At 44.3% G+C, this 19655-nt stretch overlaps 1 protein-coding gene across 1 annotated transcript in view; it reads left to right on the plus strand.

Moving 5' to 3' along the window:
- Positions 1–3322: 3322 nt before the first annotated feature.
- The window catches only part of DCUN1D4 (defective in cullin neddylation 1 domain containing 4), a gene marked incomplete at its 5' end in the record, with an annotated part of 64004 nt that continues 47671 nt past the window's right edge, over positions 3323–19655 (plus strand). The window contains 3 exon segments of the mRNA XM_081142463.1: positions 3323–3371; positions 3374–3438; positions 3440–3485. Coding sequence (XP_080998589.1) covers positions 3323–3371; positions 3374–3438; positions 3440–3485 — 160 coding nt within the window.

Below are 19655 nucleotides of genomic sequence, written 5' to 3' on the forward strand. Positions count from 1 at the left end.
TACCAGGGGCACATTTATCTATTTGTCTGAGAAGGCCCAACGTTATTTTAGTTTTGAGGATTATGCCATTCTTCATTCTATACCACCAACCCTAACACCTGCAGGAAAACCATGCTATTGTGGGGTTTGTAGAATTGGGGGGGAGGAAGTTTTAAAATTTGATTTAGAGCTCTGCTGTTTTCTCTCTCACTAGACTTTTCCATATCAAATTTTAATCTAGGTTTAGGGTATTTAAAAATATATCTGATTAAAATTAATATTGTACAACTAATAAAATAGAAAAATCCAATGCAATTAGGTATCAGTTGACACAAGGTTACTTGCTTTAAAATCACCTTAAAGCAGTAACCAGGTGAAGCAAGACGGCAGAAAGACTGTGTTCCCAAATATCTCTACCCATCACAGTCCTAAGATAATTATTAATTTTTTTCTCCAAGGATTTGAATATAAACACATAGAGTGTAACTCTATTATCTCAGTAAACATCCCCACAGGGATCAAGTTATTTGGGAATGCTACCAACAAGAAAAAAATTGAAATGTATATTTAAAAAAGTTCTTACTGAATTTCATTTAAAAAGTGAATATTCCAGCTCTGAAGTATAGAATTTGTATTAGATTGATATAATAACTTTCAAATGGGAAAGGAGAATAATTTACCCATCTTTGGAATTCGAAGCTTTGATACTGATTGGACAGTGTGGTGCAGGGGAAAACACCTGCCTGGTCTAGGAGTTAGGAAAGTTGAATTTAATTAATGCTTTGTTATTAACTAGCTGAGTGACTTGGATTAGACATTTAACTCTTTTGGACTTCAAGTTTCATATTCTTAAAATGAGGGATTTGGATTTGATAATCTCCAAGTTTCCTTCCAGACCTAAAATTTCACTTTACAGTCAACATTTAGTTCACTTTAAGGAACAGTTAACTAGTACCTACTATTTGAAAGCACTGTACTAGGTACTAGGGACATAAAGCTAAATGTAACAAGTTTCCTGCCCTTAAAGGTTTATAATCTTATGAATTATTAAAATGATGGGATAATATTTACAGAATATTATGTAGTCATTTATACCTGTGTTATTATTCAAAAACATGTGGGGGCAGTGAGGTTTAGCAGACTAAGAATGAGGTTTGCTTTTCAATTTTCCAGCTGTAGGTAACCCACTACAAAGATCTGTATAAATTATTGTTTTTTATTTGAAAATAATCATACTGACTCAACTGAAAAAAAATAACAAAGGCTGTACATTCTATATTTTTCTAGGGACACCCTGTGCCCAAAGACTGCTGGGTGTTAGGGGCAAAGTAGCCGGCAGGGCCCTCATGTAGCTTAATTGTTGTTAAATACATTATTATTACTAAGTTTGCTGCAGATAAATCCATATAGGAAATGGCTACCTAAAACAAATGAATTGTGGACTTATTTGAATTTTAGAGGTGTCAGGAAGCAAGCCTTTTCCTATGCAAATAACATCTGTGTCTCAGCCCTTGAAATATGATGAGCAGGAAAAAAAACCCATACAAATATTACATACACAGAATATTACAAACTTGAATAAACTATATATAATTTATTACTTCCTAGATATAGAATAGGTTAAAACACAAATGGGATAAAGAACGCAGGAGCAGCTTTTCTGCTGAGAGCAAGGACAGATATTTTTACAATTAATCTGCTTGACAAGGATGGCCTATCTCAGAGCCCAGAGGTACCTACCCCTCTCTGTGCGGCCCAGCTGACGCTGTCAGGTTAGAGTCACCCATACGGATGATACTCTTGTCTTGAGAAGGAAACTGAGGTGGATAAATTCAGGTTCAATCCTGAGATTCTATGATTAGATGAAGTGATTCATAACTGCTTGAATGATAGGAACACCATAGATTATGTTTTATAAATTACAAGGATGTAATTTATTGAGACACTATGGATTGAGTGCCAGTGGTGCTGGACGGAGGAACTGGTTTGATTCTGTTCTTAAATTCCTTGTGTTTGGTGTCACATTATGCCCTGATTTGAAACGTAAATTTCAGAACCCTGCAACTCAGGAGCCTTGGCTGTAGAAATCTAAACCCAAAACGGCTGATGTTGTGTCACCAGTTGTTTGTGGTGTCACCCACTCTCCGAGGCAGGATCAGCAGAGCGCCCCGGTGCCAGCTGGGGCAGGGCCTTGGCATACAGGGGAGTGGTGGTGTCCAGTGTGCTGTGGTTGGGGTAGGAGGGGACAACCCTCCAGTAATGCCTCAAAATACTATTACTCACTACAATAATGTGGGATGAGTTGGTTTGAAAGCACTGAAAAAACTGGTCGAACTCATGAAAATGGTGCAAATTTTTGACTTAGGAAACTCAATGGTTAGCGTTCCCCTGAATTAACGTCTTCCTCTGCGAAGGGACAGCCAATTTTGTTTCCTGGACCGCCACCCAGCGTCGATGACTTCGGTGGTCTTAGCTTACGCCAGCTGTGCTCGTCGTCCCTGGAGGGCTGGTGACCTGCCCGCGTGCCACCCGGCGCCCGCGCGTCAGGGCGCGGCGCTGGATTCGCTGTCAGCGTCGGCAGCCCGCAGGGGCGTGCGACGGGCACTGCCTGGAACATTCGACGCCGTTAGAACTGCCCATCTGTGACGACGCGGGAGAAGCGCGCTAACTCCGGAAAAGCGCACATCGAAAACGGCGAGAGCATGGACTGTTGTACAAGGAATGGCTATTTGTTCCTCACCAGAGGGCTCGCTGGCAATGAAGACGCGGCGATTCCGTATCCAGTTTCCAGCTGCAGGAATCTGCTGGCGAGAGGAGCGCCAGTCCGAGCTCGGCGCGGACGGGCTCCTGCGCAGAGCCGCTCTGAGGCGTGCGAGACGAGCGGGAGTCCCGGTCGCGATGCGCCAGGTGCGGGGGAATGGCGGCCTCTCCCCCTCGGAGCAGCGAGATACAAACTGCCCCGACCGCGCCTCCCCTTCTAGGTTTTTCTGGGAACACTTCGCGTGCTTTGTTTCAGACGCCGACCCATCTTTCTTGGTTGGTCTGCAGCTCCACCAATCCCGCCCGCGACGGGGCGGAGCGTCAGGGTCAAGGTGGACCAATTCCCCAGCCCCGCCCCTACACGCGCTTTTGGACCCCCGGGGATGAGTGACAGCAGCCGGGCCCAACATGATACTCCAGAGCGTGGTCTCCGCCAGGGGCGTTACGGGGCCCAGGCGCCGGGACCAATCGCATTGGACGTGAGGGGGCGGGGCCTCCTTGACCGCTCCAGAACGGCGCTCTCTGCACTCCTTTTATCAAATGAGAGACGCGGAGGGGCGGTTCTTCATCCGAGGTTCAGCCAATGGAGGCGGCGAGGTGGGCGGACCCGGAGTGCCTGGCGGCGGGTCCTCAGCTCCAGCCGAGGTGCGGCGAGCCGGTGGGGATACCGCGAGGCGAGCGCGGGATCCTGGGCGGCTAGCAGGGTGTGAGCTGTCCGAAAATGCACTCGGATGCTGCCGCTGTCAGTGAGTAACAGAGAGAGCGGGTCGGAGCCGGGTGGCTGCCAGCACTGTCCGCTCTGGTTTCTCAGTCCCTGCGCCCGCACCTCCTGTCCCGAAATGTGCCGGGAGCCTCTGCCCCAGAGCCACCTCTACCCCTCCTGGGGCCGGGGCGGGCGGTGACGCCTCGGGCGGCGCGGGGCGGGGGCGGGCGTCGGGGGAAGGGGCCGGCCTGCTAGGGGAGGGCGGAGGTGAGGGGGGTGGGGACTGGCTTCATTTCAGTGCTGGGGGCAGGGGGGTGGGACGTGCGATGAAGGGCCGGGACCGGAGTGTCTGGGGTGAATGGAGGTGGAAGCGGTGGCGGGCGCTAGCGGGCAGGGCCGGGGGTGGCACCGGAGGAGGAGAGAGGGAGAGAGCGAGCGAGCGGGGCGCTAGGGTGAGGATTTCCTAGAGGCTGAGCCGAGTGGTGCGGGCGGCTGGGTGAGAAAGGCGGGTGAGTGCTGGGGGGAGCGCGGGGGCGGGGACAATGGGAAGAAGGGCTGGTTGGCGGGGGTGGGGGGGGAACAATGGGGTGGGGGAATGGGGGCAGCGGCCGAGCGGGGCAGGAGGGCGGGCAAAGAGGAAGAGGGCTGATGTAACGGGAGAGCGAGATGGTGGGAGGGATTGGGGTGTGATGGGATAGTTGGGCAGTCCGGCGGGTGGAGGGGCATTGGAAGGCTGGTGGGGTAACGGAGTGGTGAGAGGGGGTAGACGTCGTGGTAATAGGATGGAGCAGGTGTTGGGAAGACAGAGTAATTGTGAGTAAGAGGAGAGGAAAGGAGGGGAGGGTTTGGGATACAGGATGGGGGCAGGGGTAAAGGAGGTGCGGTGTGGGTGAAGAGCTAGTTGGGAGGAAAGGGAGGTTGGGAGAGGCTAGGGCAGGGGATGGACTGTCAAGTCCAGATTCCGTCTATGCTGGGCTTGGGGGTGGGAGGTAAGGTGTGAGACTGTGTTTTGGGGAGGTGTTCCTCCCCCGCCCCCACCAAGGCAGTGTCTCTGGAGTGGGGAGCCCTGAGCTTCGGGGTGTGGGGGAAGGAGGGGGCGGGGCCGAGGTGGAGGGGGCGGGGGAGGTGCCCCGAGGTTGGCGCTGGCCGCGATTCCCCTGGAGCGGCGGGTAGCGAGGTCAGCGCTGGCGCGGGCTCGGGCTGCAGGACTGGGGGGCGGGGCAGGGGCGTGGGCTGCGGGTTTTCCGCGGCAGGAGCTGGAGGGTCGGGCCCTGGAGGCCTGGTAGGGGGGAGTGTTTGCGCAGAGGAGGTGGCGGGGGTCCCTGGCGGTCCCTGGATTTGGCAGTCTGTGACGCAGTTTTCTAATATTTGGTCGTCAGGTGTGGAGGCTGGTGCCTCGGGACCCACCTCCCTGCAAGGGAGCGCAGGATCAGAGACCCCGAGGAGAGCCTGGGGGGGCGTGACCTCTCCCAGGCTTGTGAGGAGAGAGCTTTAGGGGTTTCCTTTAGGGTCTGCCTCCAGTCGCCGGGTGTGAAGGGGAAAGGCGGTTCTATGGAATTCTGGGACTTGTAGTCCTGGCCGCGGTTGGGTTGGGTGCACGTGGGTAACTGTGGAAACGAGTCCCAGAATGCAGCGCGCCCCTTGGAGCCTCCCTTCTCAGCTAACTCGTGCTTTATTCCCAGAGGATCCCCGAGCGCTCTCGGGAGGCTCTCCTGTCCCCTGGGACTGGAGGAGGTTCTCTAGACCGCCTCCTTGGGGAGAACCAAGCCAAGTACAGTCCTTTCACACTTGGGTTTTTGATCCCGGACTTGATTATTTCCCCCCTGCATTTGGTGGCCTTATTTGTAGAATAAATCCTATCTACCACATAGGTTGTGGGAAAAACATTCAAGATACAACACAATATAAAGAAGTGTTTAAGATGGTGTATTTTTTGTGGCATCTGTTGTGTGTAAACACTAGGTTAAAAGGTTCAGTCTTATATAAATGTGGGAAAGCAGTGGAAACAAATGTGAGCCTTGTGATGATGCTATAAATTATGTGTGTGTACTTCTTGGGCTCTCTGGATTGTCCAAGAATGAGGAGACTTTTTAAAAAAACATGATCTTGAACTGAGTGATGGAAGTGGCTTAATAGAATTTAGGGTGGTCCCATTCATTAAGCCAGCGTGAAAATATGATGATGAATAATGGGAATATATGTCTTCGGTTTTCAAAGAAGCATGGGAAGCAAATGAGGCTAGAGGAAAGTAAATTCATTGGAGGATATTTAGAGGTTTTCATGGGTTTTGCTGTGGCATATATATAATTCCTTCTGCCTGCCTTTTTTAATATTAGAGCCCAATCCTCTTAGTCTGTAGATTCCCCAAACATCATATCCTTTGCGGGTTCCCTTTACCATTTATATGCAATGATTTAAAAAATCTGTAATATAGAGTGCCATAAGATTAGCCCAGAGGTGACTGATCACTTTTATGTGGTATTTTCGAAACTATTGGTAACATAGTCACTAGAAGAATATTATAATGACCCTAATGACACATATTTTACCCCAAAGTCCTAAGATTTGGAAACCTTTTAGTATGGTTTCAAATATACTGAACATGAGTACTTGATTCAATGATGATTCTTTTCATAATGGCTGAAAAATTGGGCAGTGTGCGGTTTTGGGAGGAAATAACTTATATCTCTATCTTATGTTTTATTTGTTTGTGGTGAAATATCCAGGAAACCCTTTATGATATGTAAATATGTGATTTGGACATGTTTTTAAAAATGTACATTTAATTGTGCAGTTTGCTCTCATAAAGGGTAAAGTGTAGGAGGCTGAAAATGAGTTGTAATTGTCTTCAAGATGGTGTTTTTTAAAGAAAATATTAGGTTAGTCATTTCCTTCCCTTGTTCTTTTTGTATTACAGTCCAAAGGGCAGGTATCCTTTACACATATACAACCCGCTCCCTACCCTAGCCCCCTAAACCCTAGGTGTCTATACATTATCAGCTTATACTTTCTGCTTTGGTTTTTAGGTTCCTTGATTTTTGGCCTTTGGAGAGGTCCTTTATTTTCTTGTGAACTTAGCTTTGCATTTAAACAGATGTTTCTTACACTTTGCCCAGAATTTTTGGATTCTTTTATATTGGGAAGGATTTTTAGGTTATCTTGTCTATAACGTTGCCAGAAAAGAAAGTCTCCATAATTTTCTCCCCTTAAGCGCACTTCTGTACATTTACGTTTTTCTTCCTGTATTCCTGCCTCTGAGAAGTGCCCCTACTAACTTGTGATCACATCTTTTCAAATGTTATTAATCATTTTCTGTTTTTGTCTTTAGGTGCTCCCAGAAGCTTTTTAAAAAATCCCTAATGGAGGATATTTTTTCCATTCCTTTTCAGAGTGAGTGGAAGGGAGAGAGAGGCAGAGAGAAACATCCGTGTGTAAGAGAGACATTGATTGGTTGCCTCCTGCATGGATCCTGACTGGCTCCAGGGGAGAAGCCTGCCTCCGAGGGTGTGCCCTTGGCTGGAATCGAACCTGGGACCCTTCAGTCCGCAGGCTGATGCTCTAACCACTGAGCCAAACCAGCCAGGGTGCTGAAGCACTTACTAACTTACTGCTGTCTTCTTGACCGTAGTATGTTTGCATTATTCTCATTTCAATAACGTTAACTCAGCAGTTTAAAATTCAAACTGTCAGAAACTGACCTTGTGATGACCTCCGTTGTTTCAGTTAGAATGCCTTTGGCAGGTAACAGTACTCAATTAAAAATGGCTTAAATAATAGAGCTTATTGTCCAGAAGCAAGACATCTAGAGATAAGACTTTTTTTTTTTATCTTGTCTAGGTTCTAAGGCTGGTGCAGCATCTTAATGATAACTTAAGAATCTATACTGCTTCTAGCCTTTTTTTCCTCTCTTCTTAGTATTTTGGCTTATCAAAAGTCTCAGGCTCCTTGCCTCCTGTTTGCAAAGTGGTTGCTGCAGCACCAGACATCATGCCTATGTAAGATAGATAGGGAACGAGTTTATTTACTTACAGCTTCCTCTTAACAGATAGGAGTCTTTTCCAGAAGGTCACCTTGGAGACTTCTCCAGTTTCATTAGTTAGAACTGATCTCATGCCCCTGCTACTTGTGAGAGAGGTTGAGAAAGTGAAATCAGGCATTTTTCAGCTTCTGTCATGGGACATGGCCTTTGCTAGTGTGGAAGAAGGGTGAGGAGAATGCTCTCTGTTGGCAACATACAGGTTATATCCCTGAACCAGCACTTGGTCTAACTGTTCCCTGGTCTTTTTATATGTTGACTTTTTTTCTGTCTCATGCTAAAGTAATTAGAGGTGACCTACGAAATATAGATTAAAATCCTGTCAAGGAAGGAAAATAAACTATAGATTTACAGGCTGCACATAAATGCTTGCCATATATTAAAAATAAGCCATATATTTGGCTCTGAGCTTCCTAGTAGGCAAAACAAAGAGGAAAACAAGACCAACTAATTCTATTCATTTGGTTAATAAATTCTAATTCATTTACTAACAAAGCTAGAAGCTTAGACATTTCTCATCCTCTTTCCCTGGTCAGTTGTGAAAGAGAGGCTGCATGTCTTATCTTCCCATCCTGTCTTTTCCTGTATCTGTCTTTTGCCATCACCATAGGTCTGATCCATCTTTTCTTGTATTGTAATAACCAGTAGTCCTTTTGCCTGGCTCAGCCTCCTGTAACTGTCTTTCCTGTCACTAGTTGAATCATCCTCGTGCTCTCGGTTCCCCTACCCAGAAGCCCTGTGGGCTCCCCGTTGATACTGAAACACAGACTCCTCAGAAAGTGGGGCTGAACCAGCTTCTGCAGTTTCAGCTCAGTTTCTTCCCCCTGGACTTCTCCCTCCTCGCCCACTGCCCTCACTGCTACTTCTGATGGAACTTTACTGCCTTCCTTGTTCCCTTGCTCCAGTGAGACTCTCACTCCATTGAATCTCCAAAGTACTATTTACTTCACTTTTCAGCTGTATCTTATATAACAATAGCTGCTTGTTTACTTTTTGTTCCTCTTCCCAATTAGATTATTACGCCCTAGGGATCTGGGACTATGTCTTACTTAGTATCCACTTGGTTGTCCAGCATGATGTCTTGCTTAGGTTCTCATATATGTATTGAATTGAATTTAACTGGTCAGCTCTTGACTAGTTTGTGAATTACCTGGAAAATTTTAATTCTTCCTCCTGCTATCTAGCCTGCTTTTAGTTGTCTTTCATTATCTTCAGGGAGTGCTAACTTTCATTTATCTCTGCCTTTTTTGACAAAGTCAGCCATATGCAAACCAATTTAAATGATATTTCTTTTAAAAATACATGCATATATCAATTTTGAAGAAGGCCTATGGCATGGAGAAATTCTCAAGGAGAGAATAAAATGCTAATGATGTACTGAAGAGCCAAAAGTCTTCATGGGAAAGTGCACTTGTGCATTTCAGATCTGGTGTGTAACAGTCCTGTGTGGAGAAGGAAGGCTAAGGCAGGGCTTGACAGGTGTGACATTAAGGGGCCTGGAGTGTTTCTGCTTCTGCCCTCTTTGTTTTATCACCAATTCTGGTCTTAAGGTTTTATTTCTGAATATTAACAATACATTGAGATCAATGAAAGACTTTCTTCATTTAGAAAGTAAACTTTCTTAGTTGGAAGTGAGTTTTCTGAGACTGACAATGCCTGATACCTTTTTATAGTTGGTCAGCTTAAACTAGTGTTAATAGCTTTTCATAGCTTGTTCTTTTCTCTTATTCTGAGATTCAGGTTAGAAGTACCTCTTGAGAATTAGTCTTTTAAGCTGAACATACACTTAAAAATATTTGTGGCTATAAAAGAGGTTATAATTTGTGGCTTATGTTTTAAGTAGAAGGAAGTATCGAAACACTACATTTATTTATTTTTACTTTATTTTTATTTTCTTTTTTTAATCCTCACTTAAGGATACTTTTTCCATTGCTTTTCAGAGAGTGGAAGGGAGAGACATGTCGAGAGGGAGAAACATAGATGTGAAAGAGACACATCTATTGGTTGTCTCCTGCACATGCCCTGACCACTGGGCCAGGAATTGTACCTGCAACCGAGGTACGTGCCCTTGGCCAGAATCCAACCGGGACCCTTCAGTCCACAGTCCGACGCTCTAACCACTGAGCCAAACCTGCCAGGGCCACTTTATTTTTATTGTTGACACTATTACAGATGTCCCTATTCCCTTCCCCTGCCCACTTCCACCCAGCCGTGCACCCCCTTCCCTCTGGTAGAGAAAGGTATTGAAATACTACCTTTTAAATATGTTTTTATTGATTTTAGAGAGAAGGGGAGAGGGAGAGATAGAAAGATCAGTTGGCTGCCTCCTGCACACCCTGTACTTGGGATCGAGTCCAAAACCTAGGCATGTGCCCTTACTGGGAATTGAACTGGTGACCTCTTAGTGCATGGGTTGACACTCAACCACTGAGCCACAGTGGCCGGGCTCAAAATACTACATTTTACATAGAATCATATATTTTAGCAATTATTGCATGGCTATTACAGTTCTAAGGATATTTTTCATATCATGTTCAGTATTCAAGCAGACAAACTGTTACTTCAGATTTGAATTTTTTTCTTTCAGTTAGAAAATGTTAATGAGTTATTTTCAAACTAGGAAGGTAAACTTGTAGTTTTTGAAACTAATTAATATACTGAATAAAACACTAAGTAATATGAAAAAGACCCTTCCCAAATAGCACTACTTCTGGGTATGATTCCTTTTAGTTCTATCTTTGAGGATTTTTTTTTTCTTGTGAATATTTTTTGAAAACCTTTCATTACTTGCTGACCTATATCAGCAGTATTTGCAGAGATGGTGTGTCATCCATTTGTGTCTGGTGGGCAGGGACCTGGCTCTTCCACTTATTTGGGGAATTCCTACCTTTGAGGCAAAGCTGCTCAGACACACCCACCCCAGAGTGTGAATCTGAAGCTGGAGGCAAGTGATGGGAAGAATGGGGGGGGCGTGCCTCAGGCCATTTGGAGAGGATGGACAGTGGTGGCAGCAGTGCTGTTTCTATTTCTAGAGTCTTGAGGCTGTGGTCCCAGGGGCCAGGTTGGTCCTGGCTGTGTGGATGGTACACTCTGTTGTGTGCCTGTAGGCATTGTTTTGGTTGTGTAGCTGATACGCTTGGTTCTTTGGATTTCCTAGAAATTCTGTGAACTGTCCAATAGCCTTTGAAAAACAAATCACTCTTCTGTTTAAGTTGACTAATTGATTTCTGATGCTCACAACTGAGACTTCTGACAAATTCAGCATCCAGACCACTCACTGCTCAGTTACCCGTGGAGGCCCTGTGGAGAGCAGTGATCTGCCCGGTAGGTTCCCAGTCCAAGAGTCCTGGCTCCGGGTGACTTAGAGGACTGGAGGAGTGCAGCACACAAGCATGTCAGTTGTGGGGGGCTGCCTTTGCTGGTGGTGGTCAGGCAGGACTCAGAGCCACATATGAGTCACCCCACTGGATTTCATCATATGGAACTCTCTATTGCTGTCTTTCCCTAATCACCTTTATCCCCCCCTCCCCCCCCCCCAAAAAGAGGTGTGTTCAGGAGCTAATGTGTAACTTCTTGTGCATCTTTTTGGATCTGACTTGGGAATATTAGCTGTGGAAATAATATTTGTGGCTCTTTTGGAGGAATATTTGTTTAGCTAGAATTCATATCTGATAGTTTTAATTGCTTTTTAATCAACTTTATTGAGTATAATTTACCTGTTATAAAATTGGATGTATATTAAATATACAGTTTGATAATTTTGATAAATGTCTATACTGGTGTAACCTATCCCTGTGCCCCTTCTAGTCTGTGCTTCTCACTGTAGTGTTTAGCTTTCCATATGTATCACCCTAGGCCTTCTCCGTGTTAGGTGGTAATTTGTTATTTTGCTGCTCATGGGATATTACAGTATAAAAAGGTGTGATAAATCTTCCTCTTTTTTTCTGAACTATTAAATCCAAAGAAAAATGATCACTGCTGTATAGATTATAAATCTGTTAATACTTTACCTCATGAAACTCTAGAGTTAGATGATGACTTGTTCTCTTAAAAGGTTTTCCAGTGAATGGGTTTTCTTGCTTTTCTGTGGCCTAAAGACATACAATGCTTGGATTTGCTCCGTGGATATGATGATGTCTTTTAATTGTTATCTGGTTCAGGTTGGGAGGCAGGAAGGCGTAGTAGGTGGTAAGTGTGGGTCTAAGAGTCATAATGTCTGGGTTCAAATCCTTGCCTCTGCTCTGTATTAGCTGTGTGAATGTGGGTAAGTTACTCAACTACTTTGTGTGTGCTTCAGAGTTCTCATGCATAAGAAATAGCTACTGTAGGGTATGGAGTTGATCAGTCAACAAGTGTTTATTGAGCACCTACTATATATACCAGGCTTTGTTCTTCATCTTTCATGAAGTTTTCATTCTGGTGTAGGAGAGGAGGCAAATAATAAACAGGTAAATTGTGTAGTATGTCAGATGGTGATGAGTTCTATAGAGGAAAATAAAGCAGGGAAGGGGGAGAGCACAGGCACCTCTGTAACTGAGTGGGGAGGAGGGGGAGTGGAGAATGCTGTAATTTTAATAGCATGGTCAGGGAAGGCCTCACTAAGAAGGTTTTAGTTAAGACCTGATGGAGGTGAGGAGTCATTCCAGGCAGCAGGAACATACATGTTGAGGCCCTGAGAGGGGAGCAGGCCTGTATTTGGGGAACAGCAAAGAGGCCGGTGTGCTTAGAGTGGAGTTGGGGTTGGGCTGAGGAGAAAAGAGGAGTAGGAAAGATCAAAAATGATCTGAAGGATTAAAGGAGATACAGCGTTCAGAGAAGTGCTTGGCACTTTTCTGTTTTTGTTGCTAATGATCCCTGGGTAATGACAGTCTCCTCAGACTTTAAAAGGAGAGCTTGGACAGGAAAAGAGATTGGAAGAACCACCAAGTGAGGGAGGCATTTACTCACTCAGCCATTCACCAAACATTGGAGGTTTCCCTTGTGGCCAGGCACTGCAGTGGCAGACATGGCTGGCGGGGTCCCCGTGTTTAGGGAGCTTCCTTCCAGGTTAAGTGGTGGAGGCAGAGGAGTAGTGGACGTGAAGGACTGGGGCTGTGGCTGCTGGGTTAGATGGGTGCCAGGGTGCATTGGGAATAAATATGGAGTCATTAAAATTAGACTTCAGGGAAGGGTTAGCAACTGTCATGTGGGTTTAGCTTTTGAAGTTTTATTACATGAAGAAAAGGATCTGTGTGCACCTGGGGAGGGGGGAGGGGGGAGGGGGGAGGGTGCTCTCCAAGCAGAGGGAGCAGCATGGGTGAGAGTACCCAGGACTGTGGCTGCCGAATGGGAGTTTGGGAGGCCGAGTGAAGGGGAGAGGAGGTGGAGGGGTGAGCTGGAGCTACAGGAGGGGGGCTGAAAAGAGACACCAGGAAGTGAGAGAAGGGAAGAGAAAAGTTAGAAGGTGGGTGCAGGGAGAGAGGAGGAACAAAGGGAAAGGGGGACTGGTGATTATTCTTGGGCTGCTCAGCTGCTTTGCAGCAACCCTCTGAAGTAGGTTATGTACTATTATTATCCCCATTTTACAGATGAGGAAGCTGAGGTGCGGAAAGCTTAATTAATTAACCTCAGGTTAACTCTTTACAGTTTGTAAATGGTGCATTGAGAGTCTTACTCAGGCATTCTGACTCCAGGGTCTAGATGCCCCACCACTGCCAATAAAGTAATACTCAACATTTTATTTGTGCTTTTCATATCATCCTTGTGGTAACCCTGCAGGTATATTGGAATTCCATATTTTTCACTGGCCTATGAAAGATGACAGCAGAGCCAGTTGCTATGATTATCTCCTTTTTTGCTTTTGGTTCTTTCCTTCTTGGAATGGGTCCCAAGAGGATCAGGGTCTAGGTTGAATTCCTTCTTTCCCACTCCTCCTCTTCTCATTTCTACCAATTTACTTGCCATGACAATAGGCATTTAAAATGGATTTTAATTGTGAAAAAAATATTTCCAGACTTCTTTTTAATTCACTTTTAGTCTTCTTAGATTTTTAGACATGTGTTAAATACTTCTTAAATGCACACTTTTTATATTATTTTTAAAAATATAGGAGATATGTAACAACATTTCAGAAAATGTAAAACTTACCTTTTAGTAGAGCTACTTACTGATGTAGTTTTTGTGTAACATCTTTGACATTTTTTTTTCTTTTCTTTAGTTGAGGATGAATTGAAATCTCTTTTCCCTTTAAGATCTCTTTCAAGTGCCATTCCCAAAATTAGGCCACCAATTGATTACTTGTTCTTCATTAAACAGGAAGCTGAGAAAGGAGAGTTGTACATTCAAGTCCTGGCTATTGAAGTCAGAGCTTTTAAGACCCGTCACCTTGTCATCCCTTCTGCCGTCTTTACTTTTTGATCTAGGTTCAGTCTGTTTTAGGCTCTTTCACATTCCAATAATAATAGGGATTAAAACAATGAACCTTTATTAGTGCATATTAGTGGGCCAGCACTCTGCTAAATGCTTGGCATGCATCGTCTCATTTAATCCTCCCAGTAACCTTGTGAAAGAGGGTCCTGTTATTTCAGCTGTACAGATGAGGACACTGAGACACAGTGAGGTTGGGTAGGGGAATGGTCACTCAACTAGGTTGCCCCAGAGCTGGGACTGTAACCCAGGGCTCTCAGATGCCAAAGCTGCACTCTCCAACCTAAACCTGGGCTCTTGTAACATTAATGAGGTTAAAGGATGATTTTTTTTACTCTGAACTGTGGAGTGGATCTGTGTTCTTTAGTGGGAGAGTGGGGTGGAGGGAATGAATCTAGGGCCCTTTGTACCTTGTCACATTTGGAGTGCAGCCAGACCGGGTGTCCTGAAGTGGCCGACTCCTTTGAGATGGCTCCTGCAGGCACAGGCTGTGAGGTGGAAGATAGGGTGCGGGTGGTTTCTCCTCCCAGCCTGTTTTATGGGTCCTGTGAGAGTTAGGAAAAAGCCAGCAGCGGTGTGCTTGGATGGCTTTAACTTTGGATCGTGTGTTCAGGGAAAAACGCTGAGTCACCTATGATGACCTGCTTCCCACTCCTTAGTGATTTTCCCCTTTCTATGCCTGCCTTTTTGGCTTTGTGCCTTGTAAATAGCAAATATTTATTGATGACAATGACGTTAACACCTTCGTCACGGCTACTTTGTTTCTTTTCATTTTTTCCCTGGCTTTTCAGCTTTGTAATCTTTTCCCTGAGTCTTGATCTTTTTTTTTTCCTTTCTAAATACTTGTGAATGAGTTGGATTTCTGTCGTGTTTTGTGCTGAGGTTGTTCCAGGAATGGATTGGCTGCCAGCAGTTGGGGGATTGAGTCGAGGATGGGAAATAGAACTCAGCTCTCTGGTTGCACATTAGAAATACCTGGGCTGCTTGAGAAAAGATCAGTCCCCCCTACCCCCGCCTAATTTTTATTTTTTGATCTGGGTTGGGGCCCTGGCACTGGCATTTTTTTCAAGCTCCCAGGGTCATTCTGATGTGCAGTCACTGGATTGGTTTTAAATAGCTTAATTTGTAAACTCGGTTTGGTTTGAACTGTGGGGGAGAGGGCTCAAAGCTTCAGCTTTTCCTGGGCCCTGCCCTGGGTAGGTAGCACAGACCATTTCTGCTCACCATGTGATATCATAGCCAGCACTTAGGTAGCTCTTACTGTGTGCCAGGCACTGTTCTAAGCACATTGCAGCAGCAGCTCATTTAATCCTTACAATATCCTTATGAAGCTGGAACTGTCATCATCCATTTTATAGATAAAGGGATTTCTACTTCTGGCATTGAAGGGTGTATAGAGTGAAACTGACCCTCAAACCTAGGGGTTTTCCTAGTTTTTTGATATGGAAAACATTTCACATCTTTGTGTTTTAATAATTTGGCCTCAGCTAGGAATATATTTGTTTCTACAAATGAGATGTATACCTGTACCATCTCATATAGCTAAATGACTGTCAGTTGGTAGGCAAAGGTGTAAATTGGTATTGTGGATCATTTAAGACACTACTTTTTATAGTGTTAAAAAAAAAAAAAAAAAGCCTTCACTTTATGGTAGATTTTCCAAGTCATTTTGAGGTAGAACTCATTTTTAATCATCTTTTTTACTTAAAGTTGCATTTTGTATTTTTCTTTTAAAATCACACATTTGAGCTCATGTGTAGATCTGCACTGACTTGTGATCTGACCTGCATTTTACCCTTGGGCTTCCAGGATACTAAGCAACCTTCCAGGATACAAGCAGATCTAATACCAGTATTTTAAACATGCTCTAGTCTCGCCATCATAAAACCCAAATCAATACCCCCTCAATCCCATGTGCATTTGTAGTCTGCCTTTTACACTGAAACTTCTGGGACAAGATTTTTATTTTTGGCATAGACTGTTCCATCATCTCCTGTTGTATCCTCAGCCCACTTCAAGCTGGCCTCAGTTCTGGCTTCGAAATTTCCACCAAGATCACAGAGTAAATCCAGTGACTGCATACTTTTAAAGCATCCATTCCCCTGTTTATTGGTACTTGTCATGTGCTAGGATTTTGCTATTCTGTGTATCAGGATACAGTGGAGAACAAAGCAAAAGAAAGAAAGTCCCTGTCCTCGTGGAGCTTGTGCTCTCGGGAGAGTGATAAAGCTTAAACATGTAAATATATGTAAAATACAATGTCATGTTCACAAAGGACCTCAGATTGTATGATTCTTTTGATATAGAAAATCCAGAATAGGCAGACCTATAGAGACAGAAAGTAGATTCATGGTGGCCTAGGGCTGAAGGGAGTGAGGGGAGAACTGGGGAGTGACTGAAAGTCAATGACATATTTAAAAAAAAAATTTTTAATTAGATGTGGTGATGGTTGCACAACTCTTTGAATACACGGGAAACCATTTACTTTAAAGGGTGAATTATATGGTTTGTGAATTATATCTCAATAAAGCTGTTAAATGTCGGAAAGTGGCGAGTGCTATGTAATCATCTGAATCTGGTGGGAGATGGAGGTGCTGCTTTGGATATGAAGGTCAGGGGACACCTCTGACAGGGTGACATTTGAGTAGATATTTCAACAAAGTCACCTGTCAGGTCTTGTGAACATCAGAGATTTTGGAGGCAGAGGGCATGTTAAATGCAAAGGCCCTGAGGTAGGAATTCACATGACTATTCAAGGAGGAATATGACTGCAGTGGAGTGAACGAGAATAGTGGAGTGAGATGACTTAGGTCAGATAACTTAGGTTATGTAGGGCTTTGTAAGGACTTGTTGAAAACTTGGATTCTTTTCATTCATGCTGCAGTAACAAATCCAAAATCTCTGACTGAAATCAAAGGTCCTTTGGAAGTTGATGGAGGTCTCTATCCGACATCATCGACGTTCTCATCCTCTGTTTATCTAAAGTCCATGGGACAGAAGGCTGTTCTCTAGAAGGAGGCAAGGCGACCTACACCATGGCTCTCAACTGCACTACTCCCTTGACTTTAACAACGAAATTATTTTCCTTTTTTGTATCGCTGTCTAAAATTGACATTTTAGGTAGATGAACCACATCACTGATGGCTTAGAAAACCCCTAAACATTCCATGTTGACTCCCAGTTAGAGGCCTGGCCCTACTCTGCTAGATCATGACTTGTTCTGTCTGAGAAACATTTAGGATGAATGCTGATTTTGCTAACCTTTAATTTTGCCCAATTCTGTTTCACGGTTTTGGCAATAACATGGTCATTATTCTATCGTTATCCCGGTGTCCAGTGACTCCCCCACCCCAAGCCTTAGTTCATCATTTTCATTGTCATCAAAAAATAGTTATTAAGTACATACCTGTGCATAGTGCTGCATTAAAAACTTTTATACCTGAGAGCATTGCTCACTGATTGGCCAACTGGACTTTAGATAATAATACTTCCATGAAACTTTAGTGACCAGAAGAAAGAAGTGCACTTGGAATAGAAATAGCATTGGTGTTACTGATAGTATCTTTTCTGCACTTCTTTTCTTTAAAAAAAAAAAAAAAAAAAAGATGGTAGGTTTTAGATGTAGCTAGTTGTAGTAACTTAAAGAAATATTACCCTAAGTTTATGTGCTTGACAAGTAACAACTTTGGGTGGGAAAAGATGTTGCTTTTTTCCTCATATGGAGCATGAAAATAGATCAGTGTTTGCTTTGATTAGAAATAAGCTAGCATGGAGGAATGGGCTTTGGATTGGGAATTAGAAGTTGTGACTGACTCCCAGCTGGCTGTAGCTAGCTGGTTGACCTACTTGAGCTAGTCAAGTGAGAAGTGGGCAAAAGGACATGCAACACAGTTCCTCAGTCTCATCTCCCGAATGCAGCCTTAGTGGTTTTCCTTAGAGTGCAGTCATATTTTGTATAGAAGTTAGTTCTAAAGTCTGTATGTCAGGTGACAATCACTCATATTAGAAATATACCTGGAAATACTTTCAGAAGGTGCCCCATTGGAGGTTGTGTCAGGTAAATCCAGCACAGTCAGTTCTTTCCTCCAGCATTGGAACAGGTAGCTGGCTCTTCAGTTGAGCACCAGTTGAAGCAGCTGGCTTATGTTTAGGGACCATGTTTTATGAAAAATACATCTTTAAATACTAGACTCATACAGTGTTGTGAGATGTGTACATGTGATTGGCATGTGGAAACTAAGTGACTATGGGATTCATGTTGCCTGTCTCTCTCCCTTCCTCCCCTTTTTTTTGGCCAAGTGAATAAAGTTGAATTTGTGTGAGTTAAATGTGGGCATTCCGTAGTCTCACTGTACTTAGGATTTCTATTTTTACTGCCACTATCTAACTTAAGGCCTTAATCATTTCCCATCTCACTTCCAATAGTCTTCATGAAAGGCCATTCTAAATCCAGGCCACCCATCACCTCTGCCACACATTTGCCATAGAATGAGCTTCCTAAAAAACTCCTAATTTGAACAACTTGCATGGCACCCAGTGCTTCTCAGACTTCTTCCCAGCCTTCTGCTCTGGCAGAGGTTCAGTGAATTAGGTACCCTCAGGGTCCTGGGAGCCTAACTCAGTGTGGTGAAATTTCTTCAAAGTCTAGTGCCATAATTCTGCTTTTGTTTTCATGTAAAACTCTTGTAGATGAATTACCATTGAGTAGAATTGATGCTGCTTGAATGTGCCATGTGTATCTGTTACATTTGCATATCATATGTTGGCCCAGTTGGAAATATTTAGGAGATGAAATCTAAACTCTAAAGCAGGATTCAGTCTTTTTTCCTGACCTTCCCCTTCCTCTAGAGTCTCCTCTATCACCATGCTGCTCACAGTGGAAGATCTAATTGTGTGGGTGCACTGAAATGTTCTGAACGTATTGAATTTAGGTCTTGGTGGCTTTGTGTCTGAATCCGTTTATTCACTGAGTATTCATTGAGCACTTAGTATATGCCAAGTATGAATAGTCTTAGGTACTAGGGATACAGCAGTTCATGAAGCTTACATTCTAATGGGAGAGGAAGATGACAGATGTATGACATAGTATCAGGCAGTACCAGTGCCACAAAGAGAAGTCAAGCAGGGTAGGCGATAGAGTGAAGGAGCCCTGTTGGCTGTGGCAGGGCTTCCGAAGTAGGTGATCTGTAAGCGACAGGCTGATGAAGTACTAGGGCAAGCGCAAGGCCCGTTACTGTTAGAGGGAGTAGGGCCCAAGGCAGAGGCAGCCTGGCCTTGCAGTTCCCTGAGTAGGAGTGCGCTTAGAGCGCTCGCAAAACAGCAGGCAGGGTGCTGTGACTGCGAAGCGTGAGCGAGGGGAGGAGAGCAGGAGATGAGGCTGGGTAGGTGGGTAGAGGCAGAGTGTGCAGAGCACTGAGTCCATGACGACGACTTGCCTTTTGCCTTGAATGCTGTGCCCTTCCATCAGTAACTTTTGGGTGAAGTTGAAATTAATTTTTATTTGCTCACATGCTAGCGAGTTGCCCCTGTACTTACTGAATAATTATCTCTTACCCATGATTTCAAATGCAACTTTATCATGTATTGATTATATGTGTTTCTACAAACATATGTACATACATACACACATACATGTTTATCAACACTCTTCCATTGGTTTGTCTTCTTGCACATATACCATCCTGTTATAATTACTATACAGTGCTTCCCTGTATCCATGGGGGATATGTTCTAAGACCTTCAGTGGATGCCTGAACCGCAGATTATATATAT

Source organism: Miniopterus schreibersii (assembly GCF_964146895.1).
Source record: "Miniopterus schreibersii genome assembly, chromosome: 1".
In the NCBI taxonomy this organism is placed as follows: Eukaryota; Metazoa; Chordata; class Mammalia; order Chiroptera; family Miniopteridae; genus Miniopterus; species Miniopterus schreibersii.